Below are 18599 nucleotides of genomic sequence, written 5' to 3' on the forward strand. Positions count from 1 at the left end.
TTCTCCACTCACCCTGGGGTCACTCAGGACCAAAACCCTGGCTGTTTCCTTGATCTGGACCATGCTCTTGCCATTCTCATACAGTTTAATCTCTCACCTCTCTGAGGGCTCCAAATAATGCTGGTTTGGCCAAAGGTAGTGGTTTCCCAGGACATGGGGCTTCCGGTGCTAAAACCAGGACAGTCCAGGGCAAACCAGGCAACTGGTCACCACAGCTCAATCAAATGTCACTGTCTTAGTGAGAGAGTCTGTGAACAGGTACTACGATTGGATATGTGACATATTTGTTTTTACTCTTTTTTTTTTCGATTTATATGGTCTACCTCTACCCATTAAGATATTCTCATGGCGGTTGGCATTTTTCTTGTTTTGTTCACTTTGTAGCCCCAGCGAAGAATTAACGTAAGCAAACTACAGCCTGTGGGCTACACACAGCCCAGTATCTGTTACTGTAAATAGAGTTTTACTGGAAACAGCCATGCCTATTTGTTTAGGTAGCGTCTTTGGAGACTTTTGCTCTAAAATGACTGACTACAGTAGAGGAAACAGAGACCATATGGCTTGAAACACATAAAATATTTGCTATCTGGCCCTTGACAGAAAAAGTCTAGTGACCTGACTGTTAAATGTATCTGACATCTTGTCTCTCCTGGACAAACGTTTCTTGAAAGAACAAATGAACAAACACAAATAGACAGCAAATATATTCTACTGGAAATTTAAAAAAACAACTTTGGGGCATCATTTTAATGCTAGTAAATTCTCAGCAAATTAAAAGGAAATACTAACATCAAAACCAAGAGTAACTGTAGTGAAAATACTTGCGGCATGGAAATTTGTTCAGCAAATTTGCAAAGCATAAATAACATTCTGAGAATTCTATCCTTAGGAAATAATCAAACAGAAGAAACAAAAGCAATGTTATATGTACAGAGACACTAATTATAGCATTATGTGTAGAAGCAAACACTGGAAACACTCATTATGTTCAATTATGGGGAGAGAGAGAACTATTAGTTTGTATAATATTGAGGATATTGAGAAGAAAATGCTGTCAATTAAAATTGAAATGTTTATGACTTAATACCAATCTTAAAAAGAGAAAACAATGCACTATGCTCTATGACTTCAGTCTCTAAGAGCTTTTCAGAGGATGAATTGGCCTCCTTCGGTCTCCATTTTTATTCCATTCTAGCTCTTCAATGATAATGATTTCAATAATAGCTATTATTGGTATTAAGTATTTCAAGCATTTCATTTAAACTTTACCAGTCCCATGAAATTAAAAGTAGTTTTAATCCAGCTATATAATATATATATAATCCAAACTGAATCACTTTGCTCTGCACTTGAAAGTAACTCAACGTTGTAAATCAACTGTACTTCAATTATTTAAAAAAAAAAAAGTAGCATTAATCCAATTCAACAGATGCAGAACCAGAGGTTTTGCAGACAGCTTGTCCATGATGTCGAGCTAGTAAGTAAGAAAGCAGGACCTTGAATGACCAAGTCCTCGCTATTAAACACTTCCTTCACTGCCTGTCTCAATGAATGGCATTTAATTGGACATGTGTTTTTTGGGGCACTAGACAACTTCAGCCCTGCAACCTAATATGGTACTTACATGGAAAAACAAATCATGGAAAAATACTGTAAATTGATCCACAAAATGATTTGTATACAGGCACTTATGACTGTGCTTTAAACCAGTTCCAAGATTGTATTTAATGAGATAATATATATTTAAAAAAAGTGCTTATCAGAAAGCCTTGTATCATAGTGAAATGCAAACCATGTAGACCAGATTTACTATAATAATGTTGACATATGTTTTCGATTTTTTTTTTCAATTTTGGTAAGACTTAGAGTTGGTTATTACACAGTATGCAAGAAAAGTGCTGAAAGCTAAATTGTCTAAAGCCATTCAAACTTTATTTAGATCTGGGTTTCTTATATGAAGACTACCTCATTCAATCTTACTTTGCAATGCTTGGTCCTGACAAGAAAGATCATCTAAGATTCATTTTACAATGTTACCTCTGTAACATAACTGATAAAAACCCAGCTGTGTTTTAAATATCACAGAATTGATCGGTACCCACAAAAAGCATGACTTCTCTCCCTTCTCCTCCCCTCCAGCTACATGTTCTCCCAGTATTTCTCTTCCCCATCATCACTAGTGGCAGAATGTTGCAATTAAACACCCTGAGTGACATTTCATAAAGCGCTGGCAAGTGCCATATTGTCATTTCCAGTCACATTGTGTAAGGCTTATCAATTAAAGAAATTTGCAGCTTTAGGCAGTTCCAAATGAAACACTGACATCCATTATTTACCATGTTTTATTAAAGGTATTGCTGAGACTGCTCCTGGTACTTTATTTGGTGGCATCTTTGCATGCTAACTCTCAGTCATCCTTCCAAGGAAATACAACTGTCCCGAAATGCATAAAATCCGTCAACTCTTTAAAAAAAGCAAAACAGCTGCCATATCCTACACTCTTTAAAACTCTCAAGTAATAGTGACACTGTGTTTTGACACTTGTAGGTGAATATTTATCTTAAATGCTTTTGTTGAGACAGAGAGAAACAAGGTTAGAGTCTTGGTGAGTAAGCAGTTTTAGTCAATGATCATAACGCACTTATGGTTATTTTTCAATGGTTTGCAGATCATGCTTCTCAATAGAACAAAAGGAAAAAAACAAAAACACCTCTCCTTAACCACCCCAAGCAGGAGGCACAAAGTGAGAATGGCCTTTACCACCTACTGTCTCTGCAGCCCTGGACAGCATCCCTCACATCTCAGGGAGTTAGATCCCTCACCTGCAAACTCTCAGTATCAATATTAACCTTGAACACTTTTGGACGCGATAACATAAATGAACGTATGCCAAGTTCATAACACAACACCTGCCGCAGAGATTTGGTCTAAATAAAATGCTTAGCCATGCTATTTCTACTTCCCCCTGGCTTTCCTTCTTTAGTAATTCATAGTGGCTGAAAAAGATTCTGTTGGCCAAAAATGGAAAATAAGGAGGGAAGAGTTACTGGCCAACCACGTCTCAGGGAGCTTATATCTGGTCTCAAGGGCCTCCTAACACCACTGTGCCTGGAACCAGTACCCTGCGGGTTCTCGGAGCCCAGATGCCAGCACCATCCTTCAGGCCTCACCTTTCTGCCCCCAGATGAGAACCCCTGGGAGGACAAATTGGCGGTAGGGAAGGATTTAGGGTTGCGACAGAGAAAGAGGAAAGAGGACCAACTTCATGCAAAGAGAAGCCTTCCCCAGAGAAGGAAGACCATCTGACTTGGGAAAATGGACCCCTGCTTGCCTCCTCTGCTCCAAGATTGACTTACTCTACAAAGAAACAGCTGCAGCAAGTCATATGTTAGCCTTTAAAATAAAACGAGAAAGATCCTACAGCCAAACAGCTCTCTTTGGGCTTAAGGCTCTCTTGAGCTGGGTTTATACATCATGTTTTTCATCTGAAAGCCCTGAGGCTGTTGCTGGTGGTAGCTCCCATCAAGCCCACAGAAAACAGTTTTAGCTGGTGCTTGCTTTGAACCACAGGCTTCTGCAGAAAATACTGAGATTGGCAGTCACTCTTCCCTGCCGGCATCTTACTGCCCTCATATTTCTCTTTTTAGGCTCATAATCTCTGAAGGGCCTGCAGGTCTGCCAGACTCTTTCTCCTGCATTGCACAAGGAACAGGTGGAGAAACGGGAGGATGCTGGAGACCACCAACTTCCATCTCCCCCGGAGAAAACCAAGGCACACGCTTCACCCCCAGAAGCAGGACATCCCCAGACAAGCTGTGTTCTCTCCGCCCCTTCCCAGATTCCTCAGGGCTCAAGCACCAATCCCTCAAGAAGCAAATGTTTGTTTGTCTAATCCAACTTCAAATATTTGTTCCCCAATGAAAATGTAAGTTCCTTCTTTAAAGGAACCTATTTTTTTTTATTCTCATAAATTAAAAGGGAATGAGCAGGGCATTGCAGGGCCCAATGGCATAAGACACCAGGTCCAGATTCTAACTCTCCCATTCACTACTGTGTGACCTCAGAAAAGTCACCTCACGTCTCTGTGCCCGAGTCTCTGACTGAAAAACAGGATCATATATAAAACTGATAATATAAAACTTGCGGGGTTATTGTGAAAGTTAAACACAAGAATATTTGTAAAGCATGTAAATGATGTCTGACATTTGGTCATTGCTACAGGTTTAACTTATTATCATCACATCTTTTTCTTAAAAATCTACAATTTGAGTGACCAAGCTGAAGTGTCTATCATTAGATAACAGATGCTCCTCCATGTGTTCCTTATTAAAAATACGTTGAACTTGATGGATTAATCCCTTAAGAAAAAGGTTGATTGATTAGTCCCTTAAGGAAAAGGAATCTAGAAATAATCTCCATCTGACTATTACCAAATCTACACTTTCGATACTGTCATGCTATTTATATGCATATGTGTATCAACACGCACGCTGTATATGTGGTTTTTGTCTCTTTATTGCAGTCCAAGTAGTGACACATAAAACACAATGACCTGTCCTGACACGGACTCACCCTTTAGCAGGCACTTAACTGGCTCTTTGTCTGAGTCTCTATTCATTCAGTTTCTCTTCTTAAATCAGCCTGGTAGTTGTTTTTTTTTCCCCAAAGAATTTCAGTAATGCAGAAAAGCCATTTGTTTAAGAGCTACTAGCACTGAGATCCTATAATCTATATGAATTTACTTTCAAATTTTTTGCCATTTGTCTCCAATCACTTAAATCTGAAATCTGAATTTGCTTTCAAAACTGGAGCGGGGAGAAGATAGAAACAGTAATCATAACAGCTAATACATATAGAACTTCACTGTGTCGAGTTCTCTGTTAAGGATTTTATCTGGATTATCTCATTTAATCTTTACAACAGACCTGTGAAATAGGTACTATTACACAGGTAGGAAAATTGAGAACAGAGAGAGAAAATAACACTGCACAGCCCATAAACATCATGCTCTATCACCTGTGCTTTATTCACCTTCTTTATGTGTTAAAGACTTTGCAGGATGTTTTGCATATGTCATTTCACTTAATCCTCATACTAACACCGAGAATATCATCTTTTCAAAACATTTGCTTTTCTATTGACAATACTGTGTAGAAATTGGGTATGTGGTCTCTGTAGCTAGGTTGCTGTATGAACATCTTACCGTAGTATATGTAGTAGTTTACAGATGGAAAAGAAGTGTGAGAGAGGAATCCAATGTACTTACGGTAACATAGGTCATAACCGCTAGGTCCCAGAACTGAATCTAGTTTATTTTTGCCCTCGAGTCACTCTTATTTTTATTCTTTTATACATCTGAAACCACACATACACAAAGCTGTTTTCAATTCTTTGCCAACTCCACTAGCTAATTAGCCTCTCCTTCAAAGTTTCCCATAATCTTCATTCATTAGATCCCAGTATCATTTCTTCCCAAAGTAAGATAGTATCTGAAATGAGATTCCTTTTGAGAAATCTTTTTGGATTACTGGAGAGCTAGGCTCACCATGATCTTTTGCTTAAAAGTAATAGTAAAAATAGGCTTCTCCTTTCCGATACTATTCAGCTCAGATCTGTTTCAGCAACTGCCAAGAAGTTAAAGGGGAGACTTCCAATCAGAGAGTGGCATAGATGTGTATATTTCAGACCCATTTTCTTATGAGTCCTTATCATAAAACTACAACTGTATATTGAACCCTACATCATAAGTGAAAGTGACATGTTCTCACAGCACCAGAACTCTGCATACATTAACAGCTGTTGTGGAAAGAAAAAAAGAAAACTAAAATTCTTCTGCTTGCTAAGTCTGAGCTGTCTGAAATAGTAGATACTAGCATACATAGCTAATGAGAACATGTGGCTATCTCACCTTGAGAAATGATGTAACTGTGAAATACACACCAGGTCTTAAAGACTAGGGAAAAAGTGCAAACTACTTCATTAATATTTTATACTGATTATGTGTAGAAATGGTCATCTTTGGACTACACTGGGTTAATAAAATGCATTATTAAAATTAAATGCACCTGTTTCTTTTTACTTTATCAATGTCGTTATTAGGAAATTTTAATTACATAGTTGGCTCCCACTTGTGGGTTGCATTATATTTCTAGCGAACGGCACTGATCTAAATACTGAGGAACTGGGAGTTTTTCTTGGTTAGGCGTGTGGCAGCTGAACAGCCTCGAGTCCCTGCCTGAATGGTGATGGTCACTGCCCCCCACCACCAGCTCCATCACACAGAAGAAGGATGCTCTGGGCTACAACCTAGCTCATTCTGAACGTCTTTGGCTTTTCCCCGTGCTGTATGTTATCCTTCTACTCCAAAAGGTTATGAATATAGTATCTTCCCTCAAATAATGTTTCACTTGTGGATGCTTTCTTAAAGACCTGTTTTTTTTTTCTCTCTCTCTTTTTTGACATATGCCTGGAAAACTTATTACTTTTCTAGTTTGGAATATTTTTTGTCAAGCAGAAGCCAATAATATGCTTAAGATAATGAAACGATACTTTAACAATTCTGGGAGGAAATGGTTTCCATGTATAATTTTATACTCAGCTAGACTGGCCATCAGTACGGATGCAGACAGAGGCTATTTGCAGGCATGCTAAAGCTCAAAGGGTTTTCCTCCAAAGCAACCTTTCTCAGGAAACTATCTGAGATGAAACAAAGAGAGAAGAAGACAGGATTTAGAAAATAGTGAACAGGTTGAGTGGAACAGTGAAGAAGTGTCAGAAACACTGCCTGATAACAGACCTACAAGCCAGTGCTGGGCCCTCTGAGAGAACAGGGAGAGGGAACCGATGGATTGGGGGAAATGAGGGCAAAAGGGGTACAGACAAGGGGACGAATGCACAATGTGCTGAGGGTGGTGATGACCGAGATTTCAGGAACCGCAGAAGACAAGTGTATGCAAAATACCATGCAATCTGGTTTACGTTAGAGAAGTAAGTCAGTGACCTTCAGGAAGAATAGAGTTCATTCCCAGCAATAATTCAAATAAGTATAAAGTAGAAGATATCTGGATTATTGGGATGAAACATAAGTTTTATAAATCAACAAGGGGAAAAAAAATAACTCAAAAATTTAGGACAAATAGAAGGCAGTCAGGGCATAGGCCAGCCATTTACCAAATCTGCTTTTTCTTCTTCCTTTTCTTTCGAGCTTTCCTTGCAGTTAGGGACGTCCACACGACTGAGTCTAACCAGTGCAGTATACGCGTGGGAGGCCTGCCCGTAACAACCCCAGGCTCTTTCCTCCCTCTGCCAGTGGATGGAGACAAAGCTGCCAGCCCTGACTGAAAGCCAGACACGAAAGTCCCCAAATCACCGCTAAATCAGAACCAACCACCAGTCAGAAATACTCATTTGGGGTTTAACACGAGCAGACAATAGTAACATTGGAGCCTGCTAATGTTACATTAACTAAATAAGCAGAACAGGAAAGTCTTGGTCCAAATGTGGAAAAAAAAAAAAGTAATTGTGGCATTATTATGAATAATTGAGGCTAAGAAAGAACCCTGATCTGCTCTGAACTCTCTTTGAGTGGCACAGGGATGAAGATGTTGGAACAATATGTACACAGTTGTAATAACACAAATGCTGTTTATTGCCATCCAGCCTTCAGGCAAATTAAGAAGGACTTAATTATGATCATAGAATAAAACGTACACGTTCACAACTTTGATCCTGCAGAAGTGCTATTACAGCTGAGAGAACATAGAGGAAGGAAAGTATTAGAACATTTACTGGAAAGAGCAGAGGCAATGATAGTCACATCTTATACAGTGCACAGGCGAAAGATGCTGTCAAAAATCAAAGAAATAAGGTATAAACGGTCAAGTGCATTATTCAGATTTATAATGTTTAGAAATCTGAATTAAATTGGAAGAAACAAGACATGGTGAATGGAGTGATAAAATTACAGTGACACTCATTGCAAGATGTCAATTTAAAAAGTTTTAACTTGATAAAGCAGAAAAGAACAGTATAAGCAGATATAAGATAATAATGACAAAAATGGTTAAATTTTATTGAAATGTCTACAGCCTAAGAGTATGGGTGTTTCAATAGGATGTTCCTTTTCACTATAATCCCTTCAGTATTATTAAATTTTTAAATTATGTACAAATGCTACTTAATCAAATTTAGTAACAGTTTACTTAAAACTGAGAAATTTAGGACAGCTGTCTTGCTACAAAGTTCAAGTCATAAACCAACATATGTCAACACAATTGAAGCTTTATTTCCTTACCTTCAATACAAGACTACTATTACTTTCCCTGCATACATCTCAAGGTGATTTGAGGTATACACAGGATCATACATTTGTGGGTTTCAGCATATTTACAAATTGACATTGCATACATATGACTTTTAGATGCCTTTCTATGGTAGTTCATATGAGTCGTGCACATAATGTTAATACAGGCTAATCTATGAAGTGTAGAATATACAAAAATAAGTTATTTAGGACAGCCTATAAATGGGAATGTCCAGAGCTATGACTTTAGGGATCTCAGCTCTGCAGTAGCTGCTAAGAATTATTTTCTGAAGCATACTTTGCAAATACAAAGTGCTCCATCATTGAAAGAATTAAGGCATATCAGAAGGTAATGTTCGGGGAAGGGGGAGCAGGCATCTCTGGCTAAGGGGACTAGTGTTTGCTTAGAGCTGGCTTATTTCAGGCGGCATATGCCTAATGCAACCATCCTATGATCTTCCCAGTGCGTAAAGGAGCCTAGCCTTTTCCAGGACCAGAGATAGCTCATGTCCCCAAACGTATATACATTTCCTATGTGAATATATCCATGGAATAAGACAGTTGACGTAAGATCACACTAATGCTTTCAAAAATGAGATCCAGAATTGGAGAGCTGGAGTGGATGGAAATGCTCACTGAAGGGACCGAAGGGAGATGGTTTAAGAACAACTTCCCCACCTAATGGTGGGCTAATGTGAGGACAGGACCATTTCTCCCCGGGGATTTCTCCACATCAGACGATAGGTTTCTTACGAAGGAGCATTTTCCAAATGCAGCTCCTGACCTACTTCCATTCTGCCTTCTCGGACAATCTTATCACAAATCTGGAGACAAGGACCCACCATGCGAATTTTCCATTCAAGGAGAATACCTTCTCTTTTGGATTTCCTATGCTATGGCCCTCTATTATCCTGGAGCTCAAAGTCATTTATGATAATTCCTGGACCGTGACATTATAGTCTTTGTGATTTAATAATAGAATAGGGGAAACATAAATTAAGAAGGCATTTAAATTCTGAGTTGGGAGCATGCGTCATTGAATATATCTAGTTTTTTTTTTTCTTTTCCCCTTTTATGTTTCTCCTCTAAATACACACCACACCTGCAAATACAGAAACAGTACATCTTTGTAAAGATCAGAAGAGACAAGAGGAACAATGTGCAATAATGAAGGGAGATGAAGGAAGATACAGACATTTAGGTGAAAACTCAAGGATAAATGAGGAAGACAAAAACACACCTCCAGAAGGAGACAATCTGAACTCTCATCCTTGAAAGAAGTCAGTTTGACGCTGGTCTCCTGTTTAAGGGAATCAGTTTTAAGTAAATCTGGCTGACCTCCCACTTCATTATGCACTGACTTTATTAAATATATGGCTATATCCTTTGTCTTTAAAGAGCACCACGTGACTCTAGAAATGATACATTTAAGTGTCATTGTTCAGGTTAAATACTGCCACTTGGAGTTACAATGTAAAATTTTCAACACTAGGAAAAGGTCATTGCAAAGAGATTCAGTGGTGTTAGCAGCACTTTAAAATGACTCCTCAAGCAATTCCTGGAACAAAATAACTAGGATGTTGGGGAAGCAGAAGATATACTCATTTCATTTTTTAAAATTATCTAAGTCCATATTGCTGAAATTAATTTATCTCCTCTAGATATGCCACATCTACACATTTATAAGAATTAGATTATCGACTTTTTTCTTTATGATCCAGTTATCCAAAATCAATGGCAAACTGTGTTGTATCTTTCAAATCTGTTACATAAAATAATTATATCAAATTTAATGTCCTTTGAAATGTTACTATCCCAAGCACTGAAAAAAGCAAAATTTAAGCATAAATTTAATCATCTATAATATAGAAGAAAAGAAAAATATTATGATAAAAGCATCTTGATATGGTTTGGATTTAATAAATTGGTGACAACATAGGAAAGATTATGAGCTGTTATATCAACTTTGACTTTGTAAGTTTTATAATTGTGAAATTAGTAAAGACCCTTCAATTAAGAAGAAAATGTTTGGGGAGGTATGAGCAAAACAGAAACTGGCATAGTTGCTGTTAATATTTATTTTTGCATTTTCCAGTTTATAATAACTCCTCATTTGATGCCCAGCATATTTCCACTCCTCTATTAAATGTTTGAATGGAGGATTAGGTACAGCATTAGGGGTAAATAGCTATGGATTCGGCTAATTTTAAGGTAGAAGCAAGGACACAGTCACACAGTTTTTATGACTGTAAATTATGTCCTGGGGGGTTACAAACTAGTTGAGGAAACGCTGAAGACATAAGGTTAAAATATAAAATAGCAACAAAATAAATGCTCAAGACAAAAGGACTTGTGTTTTCTTAAAGAATTTAAAAAGGGGCTGCAATGGTTTAAAAAAAGTGACTAAAATTTGGGCTTAAGTGTGAACTTGACAACTAAGTAAGATTTATGGCTTTAACGGAGATGAAAGGGAAAATTTCAGAACAGGAAGAAATGAGTGAAAGTTTGGATTTAGGCATGGAGTGGTGAGCTGGTAAGGAACTCTTTGGGAAGAAACCCTGCTTTGTAGAGTTTGCTGATTTCTGGTGTCAATACTCCCACCGTGGAGGGGATGCCAAGCTAACAGCTTGGTGTGAGGAACACAGCACTTGGGAGACACGCACACAGTTGGCTTTTGGGAAGTCAGACCAAGCAAAGCTTCGCGTGGAGACAGAAGCATAACATCTGTGTCTGGGAACACTAACGGATGAAAGCAGACAAGTCAGTTCAGACGAGGTGATGGAGCTCCAGGGCAGCATTTTCAAGGGTTTGCACTTAATTCTTGTTGAGTCACTGAAGTGGTCTGGCTGAGAGAGGACAGGTGATGATGAAGGCGTGTGTGCTGGGAGTGGGACTAAGGAGGAGAGGGTAGGATGAAGGCTGAGATTCTGGATGTGGCGCTCATTTTACCCACTTGAAGCTGGTCTGGGTGAGAAGAAAAAACAACTGGAACGGGATGGTTGGAGTGGGAAAGGGGAGACGTGAAAGACAGTGACAGAATAAAAGGGGCAAGCAGGGAAAAATGGAGAGAGTGACTGCAACGTTTCCACAGAGTGAATATCAGATACACAGTGGTAGAAATAGGGAAAAAAGAATATATTTAGGATATCCAAGTGACAGAGTCCTTAAACAGTATCACTTAGTTGAGGGAATCAGTGAAAAGACAAGGGAAGGGACACAGAAATCTGGATTTTGAGGACACCACTCTTTTGACAATAGAAGATGTAAAATAATTAATAGCACTAAGGAAAAAAAGAAGAGAGAGATAATAGACCTGAGGAACATGCAAGAAAATGAGCATTTCTGGAGGAGTAATGGATGCGTGTGGTAGAAAATATCCATAACAGGAATTTCTCTAGGACACAGGGATGATTTGAAGATGGTGAATCTGACCTCTGGTAATTACCAGCTGGAATACCTTGAACAAGTTATGTTTCCCATCTAACCCTCAGATGCCTCACGTGTAAAATACTTCTTTAATAAAATACCTACTATGAAGATTACACATGAAAAAGTAATGCCTGCTCATAACAAGCAATCAATATGTACTAGTTACCAGCTGTAGTAATAATGGCAGTAGTAGTAATAGTACTTGTAGTAATAGTAGTAGTAGCGGCAGCAGCAGCAATATGCCATAACTAAGATAAGTAGCATTGGGAAGATCTCATGAGACTGCAACACGTAACAGAGATAACAAAAAAAATAGAAAAGTATTCATTAAATAGCATAGATGAAAATATAAACAGACTGATGAAAACAACACATTTTGATATGAGGACTTAAGCTAATGCTGTGGATTTCATACATGGATAAAAAGTTGGACATGGGTTCTTGTAATAAACTATAATGGAAAATAATTGAAAAAAAGAATATAGACACATCCATATATATAGGTATAACCAAATCACTTTGCTGTACACCTGAAACTAACACAATATTGTAAATCAACAAATATTCAATAAAAAAAAGTCAGACATGGGTTTGTGTCTTAACTCATCATACGCTATCTTTTGGAACCTTTTGAAAATTAAAATTGTGCTTCTTTTCCTGTTAAATGAGTGTGAGTATTTATTATTTCAGTGGAGTTTTGTGAGAATTCAGTGATATGATTCAGGTAAAGCACTTAGCACATTTTCTGAATTACATTAAGACCTCAATAAATGTAAGCTACACTTTTACATTTGAAACCATAAAGTGAGTTTTTTGTTAGGAAAGTCAAAACCTAAGGGTCAAAGTATGCTGTTTCCTAAAGTCACTGGATCAGGAAAACAATGTCACAGAAAAGGCTAAAAATCACAAGGCTTCCAGAAAACTGATTCTAATCTTGCAACAAATCATAATGAGGAACACTTGCACTAGTGCAATCCTTTATGGTCTATCTCCAAAGCCCAAGAGTGTTGAAAGAGTCTTCCAACGGTACAATTTAATTATCGAGGGGTATCTGCCATTTTTAATGAGAAAAAGATAAAAAAGGAAACTTCACAGCAAAGAGGCCATAAATGTGTGCATTAAATCTTAGAATGCTATGACAATAAGTGATAAAAATATGTAGAAGTCCACAAAGTTTGAGAAACAGGATGAAGAAAAATTTGGATGTTTAAGGAACATATCTAAATCTGTTACTGACTTTACAGGGTGCAGCCGTGGTTTCTTAGGTAACGTACAATATTGCTTTAGGGAGCAGAATGAGCTGACATGGGAAGACCCAGTGCGATGCGTCTTGCTTTCGTGAAGTGGAAACTTTTTCAATGTCAATTCCAAAGCCATTTGCTTAGTGCAGGTGTCAGCTCATCATACACCCTCCCTGTACAGCACCTACCTCTGCAAAACGGGGCTGGGAAGTCCCAGGACGCTCCATTCCCAGGGCTGACGATGCAAGTCAGGATGGCGTGACCTTCCAAGATGTAGCCGGAGAGACAGCTATACCGGATCTTGTCTCCTATGTTGAATCTTGTTCCGTGGAGAACTCCTTTCAGTATTTCTCCGGGATTTCCACATGTGTGGCTGGGTAAAACTATTGGGAGAAAAAAAGAGGAGAAAGAAATATAAGTTAAAGGAAGATTTTCTACTGAGATCCATTTATATCGCAAGACATGGACCACTTCTGAACTACTAAAGTTAGCAAATCTAGGACAAAAATTATCTTAATTTTGTCGAAAAATTAAACAGAGAAATGGATTTGTGTTTTGTAAAATCTGTAATTTAGTACTTTTGGAAAGAAGTATTTAAAAAGTATAAATAAGTGGATTTTGTTAAGAGGGGAAGATACAGTTCTGCTTAGATTCACTGTTCTAAATGACATCTAGATTATTTTTTCAATTATGAGATCCTACAGTCCCACATAGTTAGAAATCAGATAATACAGCAGAATATAGATATCTGAACAAAGAACAGAAATACAGCATGAATGAATAACCATGCCATGTTTTTCCTTATTCCTCCAGGACCAGCACTGCCTGATACACACCAGTAGTAAGTGTTCAATCAATGTTTGATGGATAAACAACTGAATTAAATAATAAATTAAGGGGCTTCCCTGGTGGCGCAGTGGTTGAGAATCTGCCTGCCAATGCAGGGGACACGGGTTAGAGCCCTGGTCTGGGAAGATCCCACATGCCGCGGAGCAACTAGGCCCGTGAGCCACAATTACTGAGCCTGCGCGTCTGGAGCCTGTGCTCCGCAACAAGAGAGGCCGTGATGGTGAGAGGCCCGCGCACCACGATGAAGAGTGGCCCCCCGCTCGCCGCAACTGGAGAAAGCCCTCGCACAGAAACGAAGACCCAACACAGCCATAAATAAATAAATAAAATTAAAAAAAAAAAAGCAACAGTCTTTAAAGATTATCTAAAAATAATAATAATAATAATAATAATAAATTAAAAATGTCATTTGCTAATCTATCAGACTTTTACAAAAATTATACCACTATTATATTCCAAGCCATCTGTAAGGCTCTATGCATTTGGAGTGTCTGATTCACAACAAAGTTTTAAGTATCAGTTTTGACAAACCAAGTACTGTCTCACTTGCATTTCAATGAGATAGCCTTGATTCTGGTCTTTCTTGGCCTCCTCACTTTTCACAGCGATAGGCTTCTCTGTCTAATTCAATTGCCTTGAAACCTAATGGACACGATGCCGTTTCACACTCATAGAACGTACTTTTGAACTTAATTGAGGCACCATTAAGCTGAATAGACGAAGTTGATGATTGTTGGCTACTGTCTCCATATTTCTGGTTTAAATTTAGCATATCATCAGTAAATTAGCTGCTATTATGTAGAATTCAAATAAACCAAGGATCCTACCATATAAAAAAGAAATGATTTCCCAATAAAAAGTATTTCCAAATGAACAAAATTATTCTATTTCTGTATCCAATTTTTTGCATTGGTATAGGGGTACATTTTGGTATATATGTATAATACAGACCACTTTTTCTTTTTTCTTTGTTTGTAAACAGAGAGATAAATAGATGTTTCCCAGTGAATAGGGAGGGAATTTCACTGATTTCCAAGATTAATTTTATTTTGGTATTAAATACATACGAACTAAACTATATAGAAACACTTAGAAAACAAATACTACAATTTAGATGTTTAATACTACTGACATGTTTATGAAATCACTATATAGTCACAGTTTGCTCAGTTCTAGTTTTTCGAAAATAATTTCTGAAAACAGTCTAAAAAAACCTGTTTGATAACATAATAGAAAATAATTCAGTATAATCTATAATCATCTATGGGTCTTTTATAAAAAAGAAATTGTTTTTAATTCCACATTCACCATCCCTAAGGCAATAAATCTATTTTTTAAATGTTGTTTAAAAACATTTTTAACTGCCTGGAATTTAACTGTCTATGATTTCCTAAGGTAGAAAACTTTCAATTCTATCTTGGAGGATCACTTTATTTTATGACCTGGGGTGTCCAACAGCCAGCCTGAGCTAGGGACCTTATAATCAGAGACGGATGTGAGACATGGGCTGAATTTCTATCATCAACAGAGAGAGAAAAAGAGATGGAGTTGGAGGGGAATATGTGAATATAAATGCTTCTGGTGTTTTTCTTCCTTGTCCAGAATGAAAATTTTTATTTCAACCAACCTTATAATTTAGGAAAAAAATACTAAAATGTTAATGTGAACAATGTCAGCAAGAGAATAGAAGTAACTGAGGATGATTTAAAACATTTACTTCTAGTTGCAAACAAACACGAAAATGCAAACACGCACATAATATTACAGAGGCATCAGCCATTTCATTAAGACATTATCAAAATATCTTAAATTGTGAAAAATGGGCAAAAATGATTATAGGTCTACACAAAGATTTACGACTCAGACACGCAAAAAAATGCCAAGACATGAAAATCCAGTGGCTGGACAAAACTAATTTAAAATAAACCCAACCCCACTGTCACTTCTGCCATTTTTATTTGAACTAACTTTTCAACCAGTTTCCCTGAAGATGGTGAAGGTCTCTTGGTGTCTCCCAGAGCAATAAGGACACATTAATTAGTAAATACTTATTGAATTGACTTGGACTCTACATTTAGTTTGCTTTAATCATTCCTTGAAGTAATGTGCACTCTTTCTCATAGATGCTTCAAGAAATTCCTAGTAGGGTGATGGGAATCAGGCACCCAGTGCAGACACTTGTGGCTGTGAAAGGATGTTGAAAGGAGCTCTGGGCACACTGCTTTCCTCTCATGGCAGGTTTCCACCCATCAGATCCCACGAAGCCAAGTTTGTACATCCAGGGCTTGAAACCTAGGCTGTCATTCCAATTAGGCTCATTGAAAATCCCTCTATAACACTTCTGCTTTGGCAAGTGCAAATGGTCACAATTCAATGACTTAATTAGGCTATCACATCAAACCTTTGACCCAACTGTTTCAATCATTAAATGGATGCCATTTTCCAGAAGAAAAGTGAAAACATGATACTAAAATAAAATATGTCACTAATATTCCTCATGAAATGGGACAAAAGGCTGGCGGACAGAAGTCTGAAATTCATCAGAGGAGCGACAGCATTTTTAACAGGATGTGCACAATTAATGACATTTCATTAGCCAAGTGCATTTGGAAGCTGGCTCCCCGGAGGGTGAATGTCAGACTATTTGTTTACACTTGGCCTTTCCAGGAGTCTCACTGCAGCTTAAGGAAATAAAACCTCAAACACCCACCTGACATACACCCCTGGAAATGAAACCAGCGATGCGTGATGTGTGTGTCCACAGACTGCCCTCCACTCCCTCCTGAAACCTTTGGGAAGGATTAGAACAATCCACTGTACTCATCTTCCGGAATGCTTTGAAAGCTAGATTTTCAAATCTGGAAACCTGACACTTATTCTCTGTCCTGACTCTCTGAATCGTGGCGTGGCCGTTTGGTGGGACGAGAAGATACAGAGACAGCAGTTTCGTGACAACAGCAAGGAGGGTTTCTTAGGGGTGGGGGAGAAATTTAAGGCCATCCACTTCCAGAGTCTCTTTCTCCATGTGAAGAAAAACATTGCGGGAGATAGGCTGTGTAAATGCCTACTATGCCTGCAAAGCTACGGGATCTGGATGAGAAGAACTCAAAGAGGAAGTGAGTTTTAAGTATACTTCAAGGTGGAAAGTGGTACAGTTTGGCCAAATTAAAACAGAAAGATCATTTTTAAATGAAGGATGTAGGAGTGGCAAGTGGCTACAGAAAAGTACCCAGCACAGTGGGTTATCATTATTCCTGCTCTAATGTAATAATAATTAGTAACACTTATACAGCAGGTGCTATTAGCTAGACACGGTTTTAAGTGGTTTATATATGTTAACAGTATATAGGAAGTCAGTCCCATTATTATCCCCCTTTTAGAGAGGAACAAACTGTGGCACAGAGAGGTTAAGCAACTTTCTCATGGCCACACAGCTGGCAAGTATTGGTGATAGGATTTGCACATGGGGGATCCAGCATTTCTGCCCTTCAGCACTACAATAAACTTTCTTATGAAACTGCTGTCAACATCAAAAGAAATAAAGATAATTAAAATGCCATTAAATCTGTCGTGTTCTCAATAGAGCTTTGTTTGATATAATAAAAGGAATATAAGGATTTGGGAGAGTTACGATGTTTCCTCAGGTAAAACTGAAGGCAAAATGATTACATGGCTTTTTAAAAATAAGTTTCAAGCTCTCAGGTAAATTTGCAGGATGGGAGAAAGGAGTCAGGAGGGACTGCGTAACAAAGTTAACACAAGAAAATGACAAGTTGGCAGGCACTTGAAATCTTAGAGGCTGGATTTTCAAAAGATTTTGAATGGCAGCTGTAAGACATTATAATCTTATAAGAAGTGAGAACACAAAAATGCCCGCTGGAAAATGATTTTGACTGTGTGAACTGAGTTTTGGGGAGTGTAAAGCATGTATGGCCAGGTGACCCCTGGATGAGCTTATTGGTCTTACACTTTAATTTTCCTGGTTGATCTTTCATTGGTTTGTATCTTGAAGTGTAAGGGAGACACTGTTTTCACCTCACTAACCTGGATCTATGAGCAGCTGAAGCTCTACCACCCCAAACAATGTAGGCATCAATTCAGATATAAATGACGGTAAATCTATGATCAAGGAACTAAATGGCAAATCAAGAGTTAACTACTGAGGAAGAAACAGCAACAAGAGGAGGAATTTATGGTGGTGACCCAGGAAAATCACCGTCTCCATGGTGTACCCCAGAGTTACAAGAAAATAGGCGACAACCAGAAAAGTTCCTAAGTTTCCTCTGATTTACAGAGTAACAGTGGAGGGAAGAAAAAAGAAGTATAATTGCGAGCCCAGATGTAAACCTTCTGGAATACCCAAAGTTCATGGGGGAGGAGGGAAATAATGATTAAACAAAATAGAAAAATGGCCACAAAGTTAAGATCAAGACCAAACAGAGCCTAGGAGTCCAGCTGAGAAGCAATCATGGAAGAATGGATGCCTGGTAAAATCAACGGTGGAAAATTAAGTGTAAGTGATTGACATACAAAAAAGAGCACAGCAACAAGAAATAACAGCAGGTGAACTTTTCAATTATCACTGAATTGCTGAAGAGAAAATTGCGTGTACGTTAATTTTCTCAGGTAAATTTACCTATACTTCCGCCACAAGGTAGATCCCCAATGCTTTCATTAATGACTTATAAGCAGATATACAATTTTTTATGACCATCTTTCTTCTTCTCAAAAGTGAACCTTACACTCAATAAATGGACGTTCAGTTGATTACCAGTTGC

The 18599-nt window shown here is 38.0% G+C and overlaps 1 protein-coding gene across 1 annotated transcript in view; it reads right to left on the minus strand.

The window, feature by feature from the left end:
• The window catches only part of CSMD1 (CUB and Sushi multiple domains 1), a 1828277-nt gene that overhangs the window by 920272 nt on the left and 889406 nt on the right, over positions 1 to 18599 (minus strand). Inside the window, exon 4 of the mRNA XM_057537433.1 lies at positions 13161 to 13355. Within this exon, the coding sequence (XP_057393416.1) occupies positions 13161 to 13355 (195 nt within the window). The remainder of the gene's footprint in view (positions 1 to 13160; positions 13356 to 18599) is intronic.

This window comes from Balaenoptera acutorostrata, chromosome 21 (genome assembly GCF_949987535.1).
Source record: "Balaenoptera acutorostrata chromosome 21, mBalAcu1.1, whole genome shotgun sequence".
Lineage (NCBI taxonomy): Eukaryota > Metazoa > Chordata > Mammalia > Artiodactyla > Balaenopteridae > Balaenoptera > Balaenoptera acutorostrata.